Source organism: Oncorhynchus keta, unplaced genomic scaffold (assembly GCF_023373465.1).
Source record: "Oncorhynchus keta strain PuntledgeMale-10-30-2019 unplaced genomic scaffold, Oket_V2 Un_scaffold_18122_pilon_pilon, whole genome shotgun sequence".
Lineage (NCBI taxonomy): Eukaryota > Metazoa > Chordata > Actinopteri > Salmoniformes > Salmonidae > Oncorhynchus > Oncorhynchus keta.
In genome coordinates, this window is record NW_026290835.1 from 140,776 (window position 1) to 162,968 (window position 22,193).

At 39.9% G+C, this 22,193-nt stretch overlaps 1 protein-coding gene across 1 annotated transcript; it reads right to left on the reverse strand.

The window, feature by feature from the left end:
* Positions 1-522: 522 nt before the first annotated feature.
* Positions 523-9,385, reverse strand: LOC127906010 (insulin-like growth factor-binding protein 5). Its single transcript, XM_052514642.1, has 4 exons — positions 8,557-9,385; positions 3,068-3,285; positions 2,853-2,972; positions 523-2,411 (listed from the first exon to the last, which is right to left on the reverse strand). Exons 1-4 carry the CDS (start codon positions 8,918-8,920, stop codon positions 2,274-2,276), a joined length of 840 nt encoding a protein of 279 aa, XP_052370602.1. The 5' UTR covers positions 8,921-9,385; the 3' UTR covers positions 523-2,273.
* Between the last annotated feature and the right edge of the window lie 12,808 nt (positions 9,386-22,193).

Sequence of the window (22,193 nt, forward strand, 5' to 3'; positions counted from 1 at the left end):
ACAACCCAGTTCAAAGCTAAACCCACATGATTGCCTATGTTCAGGTGTTTCATGGTACAACCCAGTTCAAAGCTAAACCCACATGATTGCCTATGTTCAGGTGTTTCATGGTACAACCCAGTTCAAAGCTAAACCCACATGATTGCCTATGTTCAGGTGTTTCATGGCAGTTGGCAGACACTGCTTTGTATGTATGGAAATTCTTCTACGTTTCTTTATGTGGTATGGTAGCTATGGTAACTGGATCTTCTGGTAGACAATCATTTGAAGCCAGCAGCAGGTGAGTAGGGAACTTGCATTAAGGCTTACAAATAGCGTTGCAAAATTCCGGTAACTTTCCCCAAAATTGGCAGGTTTGCCAGAAATCCTCGTTGGACAATTCTGGATTTCCTGCTTATTCCCTCCTGAATCTGGAAATCTTCCAACTGGGATTTCTGGAAAATCTGGCAATTTTGGGGAAAGATACCGGAATTTTGCAACCCTACTTCCACAGCATAGAGCAAACAAAAGACATAACAAACCTTCCCATACATCAATACATAACTTTATTTAAATAAATGCTTTGTCGTTACAAAAAAGACAAGGTTAAAATATATCAATTACACAGTGAATAAATAGATTTGTTAGTAACACTTCACTTAAAGCCAACAGCTATTGCATTATTGCATTGTAAGAATTGTCATAAGCATGTATGACCCAGTTATAACGTCTTACCATCGTCTCTGATGGACCCTGACTAAACAGCTAATTTCAGCCTGTTAGTAAATTGCAGCAAAGAAGCATTGTACCGTTTGGCTTTAAGTAAACTGTTACCTATTAGTTTCCGACATGCTTTTTTATCACGAATATGGAATGTTTGAGATTTCATGGTCTTTCATACAAGCAAGCTTAAGACTGAGTTGAGAAACCTTTCCACGTCTCCTATGCATTCTAGTGGCAGGCATAGGCTGTACACACAGCCCCTGTCAAAGCTATTGGCATGTTACCATACCCTGAAAAAAGGGATGTCTATTTCAAGGAATGTCAACAAAATATCTGGCAAATGTTTTGAGCTTCAATAAATTCAGTTGACGTCTGATTTAACATCATGTTCACAAACGGGACGTAGGATCAAAAAGTATCATCACGGCCTTCCGTGACCAATCTCCACATCCACATACTGCTAAAATGTCCTCGTTCAACGACAAGGCCTGATAATCTGGATGTAAATCTGGATTCAAAGTCATGAGAGAGAGAGAAGGCACTGAGATTTCCATAGAAACCCAAAGAGCCACACCTTTCCAGGGGTCATACAGTAGAGTCCTAGGCAGAAGACTGTGTTGTGGTCAGACAGGAAGCTACGAGAAGTCAATAGAAACGCTGTGCAGCATTTGCATGCGATTTGAGCCTGTGTTGGACTTTTCAAAGCACCTGTACTTTCTTGGCTGTCGTTTATAAATGACAAAACAAGCAAATGACTGTCATGATGTGGTTTTGAGGTGATCTTTTTTATATACTTCACGGAAGGTAAGGCACAATACAGACTACTAAAGGAGAAAGTATAGGAGGCACACACACACACACACACACACACACACACAGTCATTTCATACAGTCACCCCTATGAAACTATATTGAGACACAACCCATCAGAAGTAGCAGTTGATGGGTTTATTAAGATAGCTACTGTAACTACTCTGTAACAACCTACTGTATACGAGCAGTTACTAGTTCTTAAGACCCTCAACTCAGAACAATCTGGGAGACAAAGTGGAAGAAAAGCAGGACTGAAAAAAGCTAATCTCATCGCACTCAGAAAGACATATAAGGACATAGACCCAAACTCAGACAATAAAGTACTTTCAGTCACTGAGGTTCTCTTGTAGGGGAAGTGCTCTGAAGGGACAAACATTTGGACCAAGGGAACAGAGTTAAGTTTAAATACGACCCCAGATTACTGTGCTCCCCAGTAAAGAGTTCCTGTCAACATCACGATAACAACATACAGTAGGTGAAAAAGATGAGCTTTACTCTTTAGCCTTAAAATTTTGTTTAAACAGAATCTAATATAATTTAAATCAGAGAACATTGTTATATGTGCTTCAAATGGAGGTTATAGGTCATCTCAGTATAGGTAGATGTATAGTTTAAAACCATGTGTATGTACTGTATCTGTGCTCTGCTTTCCTGATTTGATTGGCCTTTGCATATTTTGCATGTACATTGGATTTGCAGGAGTAGGGGTAAAGGGAGGCGGGCCTTGGCTCATGTCAGGTGACCAAATTGGCCATCTCTCATTCGTTTTTGTTGCTGTTGCTCTCCGGGTCTTTGCACTGGATGTCCACTCCACTGTAGTCCGTGCCAGGAAGCTGCACGCCAAAACGGTCCACACACCAACAGATCCCCCGCTTCCGCCCACGTGATGGTTTACACTGCAGGAGGAGAGGAAATAGCAGGGAATAAGATGCAATACAATTAAATGAAATAGAATAGGATAGAATAAAATAGAATGTGATAGGAATACAATGAAATAGAATAGGATGGAAAAGGATAGGATAGGAATACAATGAAATGAAATAGAATGGGATAGAATAAAACAGAATAGGTTATAATAGAAAGGATAGAATAGAACAGGATAGAATCGGATACAATAGAACAGGAAAGAATCGGATACAATAGAACAGGATAGACTAGGATAGGATATAATAGTATAAGATAGAATGGAATAAGACAGAATAGGATCAAATGAATAGAATATGATAGAATAGAATAGGATACAATAGAATAGGATAGAATAGGATCAAATGAATAGAATAGAATAGAATAGAATAGAATAGGATACAATAGTATAGGATACAATAGTCCATGGGTACCTGCTTGTGCTTGAAGAATCCCTTCTTGTCACAGTTGGGAAGGTATAGGGACAGAGCTAGGACTCTAGATGTGTTTTTCATCCTCTGAATGATCCCGTCCAGCTTTCTCCTGCAGGGTCCCTACACACATACAGGGTCATAGTTTAGGGCAAGAATGGCATGTGCGTGTGTCTGCGTGTTTGTCTGTGTATACACTGTATGTATGTTCAACTTACAAACTCAGGCTGCAGTTTGTCCAGGGTGAGGGTTGAGTAGTCAAGGCTGCTGACAGAGTGGAGCTTAGCCTGTTGTCTCTTGCGGTCTTTAGCCTGTTTCATGGCCTGAGCCTTGCGGCTGCTGATGTGGTCTCTGCCCCCGTACAGAGGCACCTTGGCCTGGGGCAGCAGGGACTCTGGAACCTCTGCTAACATAGCTTCCTCTGGAGAATAACCATCTGGGGAGACAGAGAGTCAGAGAGGATGATGATGGTGGTTGCAGTGGTGGTGAGGAAGATGAGCAGGAGGAAGAGGAGGTGAAGGGGGGGAGGAAGAGGAGGAGGAAAAGGAGGGGACGGGGAGGAGGAGCAAAAGAGGGGAAGCAAGAGGAGGAAGAGGATGAGGAGGAGGAATATGAAGAGGAGGAGGTAGGAAGAGTGGGATACTGCCAAGGTCTTCCACATCAGTGCAGATGAATGAAAAGTATTGAAGAGAGGCAGCGTGTTTAGACAGAGCCTCTCCTAACACTAGAAGGAGACCTTGAGGTTTTCCCAATCAAGAAATCTCCAGCTGACTCATTCAATGTGTGCCTACTTCTCACATGGTCAGTCAGTGGTTAAGGGAGTTATTCGCCACTCTTCTCTCTTTCCCTCACTCATTGGTGGAAAAAGTATCCAACTGTCATTCTTGAGTAAAAGTAAAGATACCTTAACAGAAAATGACTTAAGTAAAAGTGACCCAGTAAAATACTACTTGAGTAAAAGTCTAAAAGTATTTGGTTTTAAATATACTTAGGTATCAAAAGTAAAACTGTAAATCATTTCAAATTCCATATATTAAGCAAACCAGACGGCATCATTTGCATTTTAATTTCTTTATGTATGGATAGCCAGGGGCCAGGGGCCAGGGGCCAGGGGCACACTCCAACACTCAGACATCATTTACATTTTAATTTCTTTATGTATGGATAGCCAGGGGCCAGGGGCCAGGGGCCAGGGGCCAGGGGCACACTCCAACACTCAGACATCATTTACATTTTAATTTCTTTATGTATGGATAGCCAGGGGCCAGGGGCCAGAGTCACACTCCAACACTCAGACATCATTTGCGGATAGCCAGGGGCACACTCCAACACTCAGACATCATTTGCGGATAGCCAGGGGCACACTCCAACACTCAGACATCATTTACAAACAAAGCATTTGTGTTTAGTGAGTCCGTCAGATCAGAGGCAGTAGGGATGACCAGGGATGTTCTCTTGAGAAGTGAGTGAATTGAAGTGGTGGAAAAAGTACCCAACTGTCATACTTGAGTAAAAGTAAAGATACCTTTAAAAGTAAAATTCACCCAGTAAAATACTACTTGAGTAAAAATCTAAAAGTATTTGGTTTAAAATATACTTAAGTATCAACAATACAAGTATAAATAATTTCAAATTCCTTGTATTAAGCAAAACAGATGGCAACATTTTTAAAAGTGTTTTTATTTACGGAAAGCCAGAGTCACACTCCAACACTAAGACGTAATTTACAAACAAAGCATTTGTGTGTAGTGAGTCTGCCAGATCAGATGCAGTAGGGATGACCAGGGATGTTCGGTTGATAAGTGCATGAATTGGACAAATTTCCTGTCCTGCTAAGCATTCAAAATGTAACGACTTCCTTTGGGTGTCAAGGAAAAGGTATGGAGTAAAAAGTACAATATTTTCTTAAGGAATGTAGTGAAGTAAAGGTAAAAGTAGTCAAAAATAGCAATCGTAAAGTAAAGTACAAATACCCCAAAAAATACACCACTGCTCCCACCCTCTATCTCACTCTCTCCTGCCTCTCTTCCAACACTCTCTCTTTTTAAACTGGACAACTACAAATATTGTGTATATATTTACTCATTTATGGCGTTGAATTGACTCCATATAATATTTGAAGTGATGAATGCCATGAATCAGTTAATACTGTATGTATACAAGATTTGTACTGTAGTTGTACACTGGAGTTGTTGCATGTGAGGTGGAGATTTCCTTTTACAGAGTCCCTGGCTTGTAGCTGGAGCTAAGAGGGAGCTAAATGTAAACTGTGACATAGCTGGATTAGGGCCAAGAGAGTGGTGTGGTCTATCATGACAATGCAACAGACCTCTCAAGTCAATGCTTGGCACATGCAATGGAAGGCATGACTTTTAAACTGGGTCATCCAATGAACATACAGCATTCTACACCTCTCTCTCTCTCTCTCTCTCTCTCTCTCTCTCTCTCTCTCTCTCTCTCTCTCTCTCTCTCTCTCTCTCTCTCTCTCTCTCTCTCAGATAGACCATATGCAGCAGGGACAGATCTATAAGCATGAGGAATGTTTCATTACAACAAAGTTATAAGAGTTATATAATACATAAGAGTTATAACAGTTACATATTATAGAAGAGTTATGAGTTACATATTATATACGAGTGATAAGAGATAAATATTATATAAGAGTTATATATTATATATAAGTTATAAGAGTTATATATTATAGATGAGTTATAAGAGTTATAGATTATATAAGAGTTACAAGAGTTATATAATATATAAGAGTTATAAGAGCTATCTATACATTATATAAGAGTTATATAATATATACGAGTTACAAGACTTATATAATATATAGGAGTTATATATATTATAAGAGTTATAAGAGTTATATATTATATATGAGGTATAAGAGTTATATATTATATAAGAGTTATACGAATTATAAAATATATAAGAGTTGCAAGAGTTACATATTATATAAGAGTTATAAGAGTTATATATTACATAAGAGTTATAAGAGTTATATATTATATAAGAGTTACATAATATATAAAAGTTATAAGAGCTATATATTACATAAGAGTTATGTATTATATACGAGTTATAAGAGTTATATACTATATAAGAGTTATAAGAGCTATATATTACAGAAGAGTTATATATTATATAGGAGTTATAAGAGCTATATATTACATAAGAGTTATGTATTATATACGAGTTATAAGAGTTATATACTATATAAGAGTTATAAGAGCTATATATTACAGAAGAGTTATATATTATATAGGAGTTATAAGACTTATATAATATATAAGAGTTCAAAGAGATAGATATTTTTTACAAGTTATAAGATTTACATATTATGTAAGAGTTATAATAGTTATATATCATATAAGAGTTATAAGACTTATATTACATTTACATTACATTTAAGTCATTTAGCAGACGCTCTTATCCAGAGCGACTTACAAATTGGTGCATTCACCTTATGACATCCAGTGGAACAGTCACTTTACAATAGTGCATCTAAATCTTAAAGGGGGGGGGGGGTGAGAAGGATTACTTATCCTATCCTAGGTATTCCTTAAAGAGGTGGGGTTTCAGGTGTCTCCGGAAGGTGGTGATTGACTCCGCTGTCCTGGCGTCGTGAGGGAGTTTGTTCCACCATTGGGGGGCCAGGGCAGCGAACAGTTTTGACTAGGCTGAGCGGGAACTGTACTTCCTCAGTGGTAGGGAGGCGAGCAGGCCAGAGGTGGATGAACGCAGTGCCCTTGTTTGGGTGTAGGGCCTGATCAGAGCCTGGAGGTACTGAGGTGCCGTTCCCCTCACAGCTCCGTAGGCAAGCACCATGGTCTTGTAGCGGATGCGAGCTTCAACTGGAAGCCAGTGGAGAGAGCGGAGGAGCGGGGTGACGTGAGAGAACTTGGGAAGGTTGAACACCAGACGGGCTGCGGCGTTCTGGATGAGTTGTAGGGGTTTAATGGCACAGGCAGGGAGCCCATATATATATTATATAATATATAAGAGTTATAAGAGTTACATATTATATAAGAGTTATATATTATTTAAAATGTATAAGAGTTATATATTATATAAGAGCTATATAATATCTAAAATGTAACTGTACCGTATTTAACAATATGTATATATGAATAGTATGTAAATAGTTTTTGTGTTGTTCTTGGTGTCTTAATATATAATATATATGAGTTACAAGAGTTATATAATATATGAGAGTTGTAAGAATTACATATTATATAAGAGTTATAAAAGTTAAATATTATATAACTCTTTTGGGGGGTTGAATGTAATATCTTCTGTTGTTCTTGTCTATTACTGTTCTTTACGTTGTCATGTACTTGTATGTTTCATTTGGACTCAAGGAAGAGTAGCTGCTGCATGTGCAGTAGCTAATGGGGATCCTAATAAACTAAACTATACCTCGCTAAACAGGCGATTGAGTGGTATGTTACAGGGGTTGAGAATATATCTTGTGACATCATCGCTCCCATCATTCTTCCAAGATTATTCTCAGAAAAGAGAATTCCCTCTTCTGTCCACCGGTTCCGCTGACACTATTTCTCTCCCGAGGCTGGCGCGTAGGCAGCATAGCCTAGTTTAAAACCCAATCATGTCCTCACTTCCTAATCTGGCCCTCTCTAATCTTGCCAGTGCTGCTGACTGAGGGATTCAGTGGGTTATGATGTATTTCCTGATCTGGGCGAATTTGATTCTCTCGAAATACCACAGATTAAGTAGTAACTAAAAGACTCCTTATCCCCTTCCTCTCTCGTTCTACCTCCCACTCTCTCTCTGTCTTCATCTCTCTCTTCATCTCTCTCTGTCTGTCTTGCTCTGTCTTTATCTCTTTCGCTCTCTCCTCCCCCTTGCCCTCTGTCCTCTCTAAATTCTCACACCCTGCAGGAAATGAGAAGAGGTGGTATATCTTATCTAGCACCAGGCTGGCAGTCAGAGAGGCACGCTTGGCTAACATTCTGCTGAATCACTTAAAGATGATGGAGGGAGAGATCGAGAGAAGGAGGAGAAGGAGAGAAGGAGATGGGATTTAAAGGAGGAAGAGTGAGATAGAGAAAGGATATTGGTGAAGGAGGGGAGAGAGAAATTACTTAGGTGAGAAAGAGTTGGAGGAAGAAATCTAGCCAGAGAAAGATGTAGAGATGACTTATTGCAGGTGAAGCTGAGGAGGGGGACATGGCAATGGAGAGAGGGAGGGTTGAGGGGGAGGAGGGTAAAACGCTGATCCCTCTCTGAAAACTAAAGCTTGGGGGAAACCCTGTGAAAGAAAGTGACACTTGAGAAACCCGCTGACTAAGTGCTAATGTGTCAGACACAGTGATTGTCCCTCAAATAGCCCTCTAAAGAGCTCAGGAGGCTCTAAAATGTTTGTAATGTTTGTAATTCTTTACCTTGTTTAATGTACCAGGCGCTAGGTTACTCATGCCAAGATGATGCCCTTGAAAACCCCTGATGTTTAGCTCTCAGCTGTGTGTTATCAATCAAACAATCTTGGCAATACATGTGGTATATTTGGAATACACTACAACTACAGGGTGTGGTGTTTTTATATGTGTGTGTGTGTGTCTAACAAATGGGATAATCTGCCGATGTAGTTCCAATAAAGATATATATGATATATGTATTGAACATTTTAAAGAAATACAAACGGTAAAAAATGATAAATCAGTAAATGAAGACTCATATTTACCCCTGCCTGGATGCAGCGGCTTGTACATCTTCTCGTTGGCGCACACTCCTCTCCCGTGGAGGAGCGCGTGCAGCGGTTTCTCCTCCCCGCTCTTCGGCAGGCATCGGAGCCCGTGCGTGCAAGTCCCCGTGTACACCCCGCACGACTGTCCCTCGGGGAGCGCGCAAGTCAGGCAGCAACCACAGCCAGGCTCCTTCACCAGCTGGCATCCCACCGGTACTGGCGGACACATCGACATAACCTTCTGGTCACACGGTTCGCACGGTACGAACGAGCCCAAACAACCAGACTCGCTTAGGAGAAGCATTGCCAGGAGTGAAAAACTAATCAGCATATTGTTTCGAATTAAAACGATTACAGACATAAAACAACTATAATCAACTACTATGTGTTCTGCATGGGAACGCTTGCAATGCTTTCGATCATTGGGGTTTTGGGGCAAAAGTCCTTGAAAGAGTCACCATCCACAGGTGGCCACTGCCTGAGTGCCTAAAAGTCCCTGAATCACTGTATCAAATGCTAAGGTTCCACTCTTCACCCACTCTGTCTTTATTGTGTCAAATGTCCATTTATATTCGAGTTTAGATTGTCCACCGCGAAATAACCCGAGTCTTCTCCTTTTGGGCTTTCAAATGTCGTTTTACGCATGCACATCAATTGTCTCCAAATGAAGAAGAAGAAAGCAGGGATTGTATTGTCGAAGAACCAATCTCTGTAGGCTGTCCTCCCCGCACGTTTTCTACACATACAGTATAATATGTGGCTTTGAGCTTGCCTTTTTAAAAACTGCCAGAGGCGAATCCTGTAACGATGGGTATATGTCAAACGACGTTGATGGGGGAGGGCGCACTTGTCAACTCCGTGCGGTGCTGTTGATTGTACAGGGCGGGTCCTGGCAAGTCCCTGACTTCTACCGCTGGGTACAAGGCGATGTTGAGGGCAAATAAATAAAACCAACTGACTGGGACCACAATGTTTTGGGGAGGTTCTGCATGTGCTGGATGACCCCTGCATCAATCATGGACATTGACAGGGAATAAATAGGTCTATCTATTTGTAGGCTACCATTTCTCTTTGAAATACACTATTCTGGTGTTTTTTCTGGTGTTTTTCTGGTGTTTTTTCTGGTGTTTTTTTGTAATCAGGTGGGGAGGTGTTTTTTGTAATCAGGTGGGGAGGTGTTTTTGTAATCAGGTGGTGTTTTTGTAATCAGGTGGGGAGGTGTTTTTGTAATCAGGTGGGGAGGTGTTTTTGTAATCAGGTGGGGAGGTGTTTTTTGTAATCAGGTGGGGAGGTGTTTTTTTGTAATCAGGTGGGGAGGTGTTTTTTCTAATCAGGTGGGGAGGTGTTTTTTTGTAATCAGGTGGGGAGGTGTTTTTTTTGTAATCAGGTGGGGAGGTGTTTTTTTGTAATCAGGTGGGGAGGTGTTTTTTTTAATGAATAAAGTAACACTAGTGATCCAGCCTTGAGTTGTATGGACTGATTTTAGGACCAGTGGACTAGACTGTGTCTACATTACAAACGTTATCTGCCTCAAAGCAACATCTGCAACTCTTTGAGGAGATAAAAAGTTGACCAACTGAGGTTAAATATTTGGCAGATGATGCTAGCCCCCACCTCTGCAACACGTTCCCTGGAAGCTCTCCCAGCTACACTGGGGTCACTGTGAGCTGTGGTTGTCTGTAATATGACAGCATGTGGTCAAGATAAGCTTATGGTCAGAAAAGTTCGCCAAGGTCGATGTGAACTTCAGTATAGTTCGCCACGGTCGATGTGACCTTGAGTACATTGTGTAGTTGTTGATTTGCCAATGTCAGATAATAACAAGTAGACAAGAGTGTACTTTGGCCAGAAGATGCTATGGCATCTTACTGTGTATTATTTGTAACATTGCCTGCGTGTGCGCGTGCGCGTGCGGGTGTGTGTGCGTGAGTGATGTTGCCAAATTTAATCTCGGGTCCTTTCAGCTCCAAGCAATATTAACCCATTCTCTGCTTGCCTTCTTTCTTTCTCTCTTTCTCTCTTTCTTTCTCCTTTTCTCTCTTTGACCCCTAACCGCCCCCTCTTCTCCCCCTCTCTCCTCCCTGCTCTCTCGTTCCGTCTGGATGAGAAGAAATTAAATAAAGGGATTGAGCTGAAACCTGCCAGACGTCTGTCTCTAGTCTGTCTCTAGTCTGTCTCTAGACTGTCTCTAGACTGTCTCTAAACCTCTGTCTCCAGTCTGTCTCCAGTCTGTCTCTAGACTGTCTCTAGTCTGTCTCTAGTCTGTCTCTAGTCTGTCTCTAGACTGTCTCTAGACTGTCTCTAGACCTCTGTCTCCAGTCTGTCTCCAGTCTGTCTCTAGACTGTCTCTAGTCTGTCTCTAGTCTGTCTCTAGTCTGTCTCTAGACATCTGTCTCTGGTCTGTCTCTAGACATCTGTCTCTAGTCTGTCTCAAGACTGTCTCTAGACTGTCTCTAGACCTCTGTCTCTAGTCTGTCTCTAGTCTGTCTCTAGTCTGTCTCTAGTCTGTCTCTAGACGACTGTTTCCAGTCTGTCTCTAGTCTGTCTCTAGTCTGTCTCTAGACGACTGTTTCTAGACTGTCTCCAGTCTGTCTCTAGACTGTCTCTATACGTCTGTCTCTAGTCTGTCTCTAGACTGTCTCCAGTCTGTCTCTAGACTGTCTCTAGTCTGTCTCTAGTCTGTCTCTAGTCTGTCTCTAGACATCTGTCTCTGGTCTGTCTCTAGACGTCTGTCTCTAGTCTGTCTCAAGACTGTCTCTAGACTGTCTCTAGACCTCTGTCTCCAGTCTGTCTCTAGACTGTCTCTAGTCTGTCTCTAGTCTGTCTCTAGTCTGTCTCTAGTCTGTCTCTAGTCTGTCTCTAGACGACTGTTTCTAGTCTGTCTCTAGTCTGTCTCTAGTCTGTCTCTAGACGACTGTTTCTAGACTGTCTCCAGTCTGTCTCTAGACTGTCTCTATACGTCTGTCTCTAGTCTGTCTCTAGACTGTCTCCAGTCTGTCTCTAGACTGTCTCCAGTCTGTCTCTAGTCTGTCTCTATACGTCTGTCTCCAGTCTGTCTCTTGTCTGTCTCTAATCTGTCTCTAGTCTGTCTCTAGTCTGTCGCTAGTCTGTCTTTAGTCTGTCTCTAATCTGTCTCTAGTCTGTCTCTAGACCTCTGTCTCTAGACGTCTGTCTCTAGTCTGTCTCTAGATATCTGTCTCCAGCCAAAGGGTTCATGTGCTGCACCAGGCTACTATGCAAAACATATCAGAGGTCAAAAGGCTGTGTTCTCTTCAGACAGCTGAAATAAGCCTATATGTTCACCACATTTACATTGATGATTTACCCAGCTGATTTCAATAGGGTGGACACCGAGACAGCTTCTACCCCAAAGCTATAAGACTGCTAAATAACTATAAGGCTGCTAAATAGCTATAAGACTGCTAAATAGCTATAAGACTGCTAAATTGCTATAAGACTGCTAAATAGCCATAATATTGCTAAATTGTTATTTAAATGGTTACCTGGACTATCTGCATTGACCCTATTGTCACAGACTCTATGCACAGTCACAAGACTATACACACTATATACAAAACCCACACACATTCACATGCACTACACACATTCACATGCACTACACACATTCACATGCACCACACACATTCACATGCACTACACACATTCACATGCACTACACACATTCACATGCACCACACACATTCACATGCACTACACACATTCACATGCACTACACACATTCACATGCACCACACACATTCACATGCACCACACACATTCACATGCACCACACACATTCACATGCACCACACACATTCACATGCACCACACACATTCACATGCACCACACACATTCACATGCACTACACACATTCACATGCACTACACACATTCACATGCACCACACACATTCACATGCACTACACACATTCACATGCACGACACACATTCACATGCACCACACACATTCACATGCACTACACACATTCACATGCACTACACACATTCACATGCACCACACACATTCACATGCACTACACACATTCACATGCACTACACACATTCACATGCACCACACGCATTCACATGCACTACACACATTCACATGCACTACACGCATTCACATGCACCACACACATTCACATGCACTACACACATTCACATGCACTACACGCATTCACATGCACCACACACATTCACATGCACTACACACATTCACATGCACCACACACATTCACATGCACTACACACATTCACATGCACCACACGCATTCACATGCACTACACACATTCACATGCACTACACACATTCACATGCACTACACGCATTCACATGCACCACACACATTCACATGCACTACACACATTCACATGCACTACACGCATTCACATGCACCACACACATTCACATGCACTACACACATTCACATGCACCACACACATTCACATGCACTACACACATTCACATGCACTACACACATTCACATGCACCACACACATTCACATGCACTACACACATTCACATGCACTACACACATTCACATGCACTACACACATTCACATGCACTACACACATTCACATGCACTACACACATTCACATGCACCACACACATTCACATGCACTACACACATTCACATGCACTACACACATTCACATGCACTACACACATTCACATGCACTACACACATTCACATGCACTACACACATTCACATGCACCACACACATTCACATGCACTACACACATTCACATGCACTACACACATTCACATGCACTACACACATTCACATGCACGCACACACACACGCATACCGACACAACACACACAAACACATACACACGCGCACTCACACACTTTCACACTCATCATATGCTGCTGCTTTTTTGTTCTTTATTCTTACTCGTATTATTATCTATCCTGATGCCTCCTCACTTTACCCTGCCTTCATGTACATATCTACCTCAAATACCTTATTATTATCTATCCTGATGACTAGTCACTTTACCCTGCCTTCATGTACATATCTACCTCAAATACCTTATTATTATCTATCCTGATGCCTAGTCACTTTACCCTGCCTTCATGTACATATCTACCTCAAATACCTTATTATTATCTATCCTGATGCCTCCTCACTTTACCCTGCCTTCATGTACATATCTACCTCAAATACCTTATTATTATCTATCCTGATGCCTCCTCACTTTACCCTGCCTTCATGTACATATCTACCTCAAATACCTTATTATTATCTATCCTGATGCCTAGTCACTTTACCCTGCCTTCATGTACATATCTACCTCAAATACCTTATTATTATCTATCCTGATGCCTCCTCACTTTACCCTGCCTTCATGTACATATCTACCTCAAATACCTTATTATTATCTATCCTGATGCCTAGTCACTTTACCCTGCCTTCATGTACATATCTACCTCAAATACCTTATTATTATCTATCCTGATGACTAGTCACTTTACCCTGCCTTCATGTACATATCTACCTCAAATACCTTATTATTATCTATCCTGATGACTAGTCACTTTACCCTGCCTTCATGTACATATCTACCTCAAATACCTTATTATTATCTATCCTGATGCCTCCTCACTTTACCCTGCCTTCATGTACATATCTACCTCAAATACCTTATTATTATTATCTATCCTGATGCCTCCTCACTTTACCCTGCCTTCATGTACATATCTACCTCAAATACCTTATTATTATCTATCCTGATGCCTCCTCACTTTACCCTGCCTTCATGTACATATCTACCTCAAATACCTTATTATTATCTATCCTGATGCCTCCTCACTTTACCCTGCCTTCATGTACATATCTACCTCAAATACCTTATTATTATTATCTATCCTGATGCCTCCTCACTTTACCCTGCCTTCATGTACATATCTACCTCAAATACCTTATTATTATCTATCCTGATGCCTCCTCACTTTACCCTGCCTTCATGTACATATCTACCTCAAATACCTTATTATTATCTATCCTGATGACTAGTCACTTTACCCTGCCTTCATGTACATATCTACCTCAAATACCTTATTATTATCTATCCTGATGCCTCCTCACTTTACCCTGCCTTCATGTACATATCTACCTCAAATACCTTATTATTATCTATCCTGATGCCTAGTCACTTTACCCTGCCTTCATGTACATATCTACCTCAAATACCTTATTATTATCTATCCTGATGCCTCCTCACTTTACCCTGCCTTCATGTACATATCTACCTCAAATACCTTATTATTATCTATCCTGATGCCTCCTCACTTTACCCTGCCTTCATGTACATATCTACCTCAAATACCTTATTATTATCTATCCTGATGCCTCCTCACTTTACCCTGCCTTCATGTACATATCTACCTCAAATACCTTATTATTATCTATCCTGATGCCTAGTCACTTTACCCTGCCTTCATGTACATATCTACCTCAAATACCTTATTATTATTATCTATCCTGATGCCTCCTCACTTTACCCTGCCTTCATGTACATATCTACCTCAAATACCTTATTATTATCTATCCTGATGCCTCCTCACTTTACCCTGCCTTCATGTACATATCTACCTCAAATACCTTATTATTATCTATCCTGATGCCTAGTCACTTTACCCTGCCTTCATGTACATATCTACCTCAAATACCTTATTATTATCTATCCTGATGCCTAGTCACTTTACCCTGCCTTCATGTACATATCTACCTCAAATACCTTATTATTATCTATCCTGATGCTTCCTCACTTCACCCTGCCTTCATGTACATATCTACCTCAAATAACTTATTATTATCTATCCTGATGACTAGTCACTTTACCCTGCCTTCATGTACATATCTACCTCAAAGACCTTATTATTATCTATCCTGATGCCTAGTCACTTTACCCTGCCTTCATGTACATATCTACCTCAAATACCTTATTATTATCTATCCTGATGCCTCCTCACTTTACCCTGCCTTCATGTACATATCTACCTCAAATACCTTATTATTATCTATCCTGATGCCTCCTCACTTTACCCTGCCTTCATGTACATATCTACCTCAAATACCTTATTATTATCTATCCTGATGCCTCCTCACTTTACCCTGCCTTCATGTACATATCTACCTCAAATACCTTATTATTATTATCTATCCTGATGCCTCCTCACTTTACCCTGCCTTCATGTACATATCTACCTCAAATACCTTATTATTATCTATCCTGATGCCTCCTCACTTTACCCTGCCTTCATGTACATATCTACCTCAAATACCTTATTATTATTATCTATCCTGATGCCTCCTCACTTTACCCTGCCTTCATGTACATATCTACCTCAAATACCTTATTATTATCTATCCTGATGCCTCCTCACTTTACCCTGCCTTCATGTACATATCTACCTCAAATACCTTATTATTATCTATCCTGATGCCTCCTCACTTTACCCTGCCTTCATGTACATATCTACCTCAAATACCTTATTATTATTATCTATCCTGATGCCTCCTCACTTTACCCTGCCTTCATGTACATATCTACCTCAAATACCTTATTATTATCTATCCTGATGCCTAGTCACTTTACCCTGCCTTCATGTACATATCTACCTCAAATACCTTATTATTATCTATCCTGATGCCTCCTCACTTTACCCTGCCTTCATGTACATATCTACCTCAAATACCTTATTATTATCTATCCTGATGACTAGTCACTTTACCCTGCCTTCATGTACATATCTACCTCAAATACCTTATTATTATCTATCCTGATGCCTAGTCACTTTACCCTGCCTTCATGTACATATCTACCTCAAATACCTTATTATTATCTATCCTGATGCCTCCTCACTTTACCCTGCCTTCATGTACATATCTACCTCAAATACCTTATTATTATTATCTATCCTGATGACTAGTCACTTTACCCTGCCTTCATGTACATATCTACCTCAAATACCTTATTATTATCTATCCTGATGCCTAGTCACTTTACCCTGCCTTCATGTACATATCTACCTCAAATACCTTATTATTATCTATCCTGATGCCTCCTCACTTTACCCTGCCTTCATGTACATATCTACCTCAAATACCTTATTATTATCTATCCTGATGACTAGTCACTTTACCCTGCCTTCATGTACATATCTACCTCAAATACCTTATTATTATCTATCCTGATGCCTCCTCACTTTACCCTGCCTTCATGTACATATCTACCTCAAATACCTTATTATTATCTATCCTGATGCCTCCTCACTTTACCCTGCCTTCATGTACATATCTACCTCAAATACCTTATTATTATCTATCCTGATGCCTAGTCACTTTACCCTGCCTTCATGTACATATCTACCTCAAATACCTTATTATTATCTATCCTGATGCCTAGTCACTTTACCCTGCCTTCATGTACATATCTACCTCAAATACCTTATTATTATCTATCCTGATGCCTCCTCACTTTACCCTGCCTTCATGTACATATCTACCTCAAATACCTTATTATTATCTATCCTGATGCCTCCTCACTTTACCCTGCCTTCATGTACATATCTACCTCAAATACCTTATTATTATCTATCCTGATGCTCTAGTCACTTTACCCTGCCTTCATGTACATATCTACCTCAAATACCTTATTATTATCTATCCTGATGCCTCCTCACTTTACCCTGCCTTCATGTACATATCTACCTCAAATACCTTATTATTATCTATCCTGATGCCTCCTCACTTTACCCTGCCTTCATGTACATATCTACCTCAAATACCTTATTATTATCTATCCTGATGCCTCCTCACTTTACCCTGCCTTCATGTACATATCTACCTCAAATACCTTATTATTATCTATCCTGATGCCTCCTCACTTTACCCTGCCTTCATGTACATATCTACCTCAAATACCTTATTATTATCTATCCTGATGCCTCCTCACTTTACCCTGCCTTCATGTACATATCTACCTCAAATACCTTATTATTATCTATCCTGATGCCTCCTCACTTTACCCTGCCTTCATGTACATATCTACCTCAAATACCTTATTATTATCTATCCTGATGCCTCCTCACTTTACCCTGCCTTCATGTACATATCTACCTCAAATACCTTATTATTATCTATCCTGATGCCTCCTCACTTTACCCTGCCTTCTGTACATATCTACCTCAAATACCTTATTATTATCTATCCTGATGCCTCCTCACTTTACCCTGCCTTCATGTACATATCTACCTCAAATACCTTATTATTATCTATCCTGATGCCTCCTCACTTTACCCTGCCTTCATGTACATATCTACCTCAAATACCTTATTATTATCTATCCTGATGCCTAGTCACTTTACCCTGCCTTCATGTACATATCTACCTCAAATACCTTATTATTATCTATCCTGATGCCTCCTCACTTTACCCTGCCTTCATGTACATATCTACCTCAAATACCTTTATTATTATCTATCCTGATGCCTAGTCACTTTACCCTGCCTTCATGTACATATCTACCTCAAATACCTTATTATTATCTATCCTGATGCCTCCTCACTTTACCCTGCCTTCATGTACATATCTACCTCAAATACCTTATTATTATTATCTATCCTGATGCCTCCTCACTTTACCCTGCCTTCATGTACATATCTACCTCAAATACCTTATTATTATCTATCCTGATGCCTAGTCACTTTACCCTGCCTTCATGTACATATCTACCTCAAATACCTTATTATTATCTATCCTGATGACTAGTCACTTTACCCTGCCTTCATGTACATATCTACCTCAAATACCTTATTATTATCTATCCTGATGCCTCCTCACTTTACCCTGCCTTCATGTACATATCTACCTCAAATACCTTATTATTATCTATCCTGATGCCTCCTCACTTTACCCTGCCTTCATGTACATATCTACCTCAAATACCTTATTATTATCTATCCTGATGACTAGTCACTTTACCCTGCCTTCATGTACATATCTACCTCAAATACCTTATTATTATCTATCCTGATGACTAGTCACTTTACCCTGCCTTCATGTACATATCTACCTCAAATACCTTATTATTATCTATCCTGATGCCTCCTCACTTTACCCTGCCTTCATGTACATATCTACCTCAAATACCTTATTATTATCTATCCTGATGCCTCCTCACTTTACCCTGCCTTCATGTACATATCTACCTCAAATACCTTATTATTATCTATCCTGATGCCTCCTCACTTTACCCTGCCTTCATGTACATATCTACCTCAAATACCTTATTATTATCTATCCTGATGCCTCCTCACTTTACCCTGCCTTCATGTACATATCTACCTCAAATACCTTATTATTATCTATCCTGATGACTAGTCACTTTACCCTGCCTTCATGTACATATCTACCTTTAATACCTTATTATTATCTATCCTGATGCCTAGTCACTTTACCCTGCCTTCATGTACATATCTACCTCAAATAAAATATTATTATCTATCCTGATGCCTCCTCACTTTACCCTGCCTTCATGTACATATCTACCTCAAATACCTTATTATTATCTATCCTGATGCCTAGTCACTTTACCCTGCCTTCATGTAGATATCTACTTCAAATACCTTATTATTATCTATCCTGATGACTAGTCACTTTACCCTGCCTTCATGTACATATCTACCTCAAATACCTTGTTATTATCTATCCTGATGCCTAGTCACTTTACCCTGCCTTCATGTACATATCTACCTCAAATACCTTATTATTATCTATCCTGATGCCTCCTCACTTTACCCTGCCTTCATGTACATATCTACCTCAAATACCTTATTATTATCTATCCTGATGCCTCCTCACTTTACCCTGCCTTCATGTACATATCTACCTCAAATACCTTATTATTATCTATCCTGATGACTAGTCACTTTACCCTGCCTTCATGTACATATCTACCTCAAATACCTTATTATTATCTATCCTGATGACTAGTCACTTTACCCTGCCTTCATGTACATATCTACCTCAAATACCTTATTATTATCTATCCTGATGCCTCCTCACTTTACCCTGCCTTCATGTACATATCTACCTCAAATACCTTATTATTATCTATCCTGATGCCTCCTCACTTTACCCTGCCTTCATGTACATATCTACCTCAAATACCTTATTATTATCTATCCTGATGACTAGTCACTTTACCCTGCCTTCATGTACATATCTACCTCAAATACCTTATTATTATCTATCCTGATGCCTAGTCACTTTACCCTGCCTTCATGTACATATCTACCTCAAATACCTTATTATTATCTATCCTGATGCCTCCTCACTTTACCCTGCCTTCATGTACATATCTACCTCAAATACCTTATTATTATCTATCCTGATGCCTCCTCACTTTACCCTGCCTTCATGTACATATCTACCTCAAATACCTTATTATTATCTATCCTGATGCCTCCTCACTTTACCCTGCCTTCATGTACATATCTACCTCAAATACCTTATTATTATCTATCCTGATGCCTCCTCACTTTACCCTGCCTTCATGTACATATCTACCTCAAATACCTTATTATTATCTATCCTGATGCCTCCTCACTTTACCCTGCCTTCATGTACATATCTACCTCAAATACCTTATTATTATCTATCCTGATGCCTCCTCACTTTACCCTGCCTTCATGTACATATCTACCTCAAATACCTTATTATTATCTATCCTGATGCCTCCTCACTTTACCCTGCCTTCATGTACATATCTACCTCAAATACCTTATTATTATCTATCCTGATGCCTCCTCACTTTACCCTGCCTTCATGTACATATCTACCTCAAATACCTTATTATTATCTATCCTGATGCCTCCTCACTTTACCCTGCCTTCATGTACATATCTACCTCAAATACCTTATTATTATCTATCCTGATGCCTCCTCACTTTACCCTGCCTTCATGTACATATCTACCTCAAATACCTTATTATTATCTATCCTGATGCCTCCTCACTTTACCCTGCCTTCATGTACATATCTACCTCAAATACCTTATTATTATCTATCCTGATGCCTCCTCACTTTACCCTGCCTTCATGTACATATCTACCTCAAATACCTTATTATTATCTATCCTGATGACTAGTCACTTTACCCTGCCTTCATGTACATATCTACCTCAAATACCTTATTATTATCTATCCTGATGCCTAGTCACTTTACCCTGCCTTCATGTACATATCTACCTCAAATACCTTATTATTATCTATCCTGATGCCTCCTCACTTTACCCTGCCTTCATGTACATATCTACCTCAAATACCTTATTATTATTATCTATCCTGATGCCTCCTCACTTTACCCTGCCTTCATGTACATATCTACCTCAAATACCTTATTATTATCTATCCTGATGCCTCCTCACTTTACCCTGCCTTCATGTACATATCTACCTCAAATACCTTATTATTATTATCTATCCTGATGCCTCCTCACTTTACCCTGCCTTCATGTACATATCTACCTCAAATACCTTATTATTATCTATCCTGATGCCTCCTCACTTTACCCTGCCTTCATGTACATATCTACCTCAAATACCTTATTATTATCTATCCTGATGCCTCCTCACTTTACCCTGCCTTCATGTACATATCTACCTCAAATACCTTATTATTATCTATCCTGATGCCTCCTCACTTTACCCTGCCTTCATGTACATATCTACCTCAAATACCTTATTATTATCTATCCTGATGCCTAGTCACTTTACCCTGCCTTCATGTACATATCTACCTCAAATACCTTATTATTATCTATCCTGATGCCTCCTCACTTTACCCTGCCTTCATGTACATATCTACCTCAAATACCTTATTATTATCTATCCTGATGCCTCCTCACTTTACCCTGCCTTCATGTACATATCTACCTCAAATACCTTATTATTATCTATCCTGATGCCTCCTCACTTTACCCTGCCTTCATGTACATATCTACCTCAAATACCTTATTATTATCTATCCTGATGCCTAGTCACTTTACCCTGCCTTCATGTACATATCTACCTCAAATACCTTATTATTATCTATCCTGATGCCTCCTCACTTTACCCTGCCTTCATGTACATATCTACCTCAAATACCTTATTATTATCTATCCTGATGCCTCCTCACTTTACCCTGCCTTCATGTACATATCTACCTCAAATACCTTATTATTATCTATCCTGATGCCTCCTCACTTTACCCTGCCTTCATGTACATATCTACCTCAAATACCTTATTATTATTATCTATCCTGATGCCTCCTCACTTTACCCTGCCTTCATGTACATATCTACCTCAAATACCTTATTATTATCTATCCTGATGCCTCCTCACTTTACCCTGCCTTCATGTACATATCTACCTCAAATACCTTATTATTATCTATCCTGATGCCTCCTCACTTTACCCTGCCTTCATGTACATATCTACCTCAAATACCTTATTATTATCTATCCTGATGCCTCCTCACTTTACCCTGCCTTCATGTACATATCTACCTCAAATACCTTATTATTATCTATCCTGATGCCTCCTCACTTTACCCTGCCTTCATGTACATATCTACCT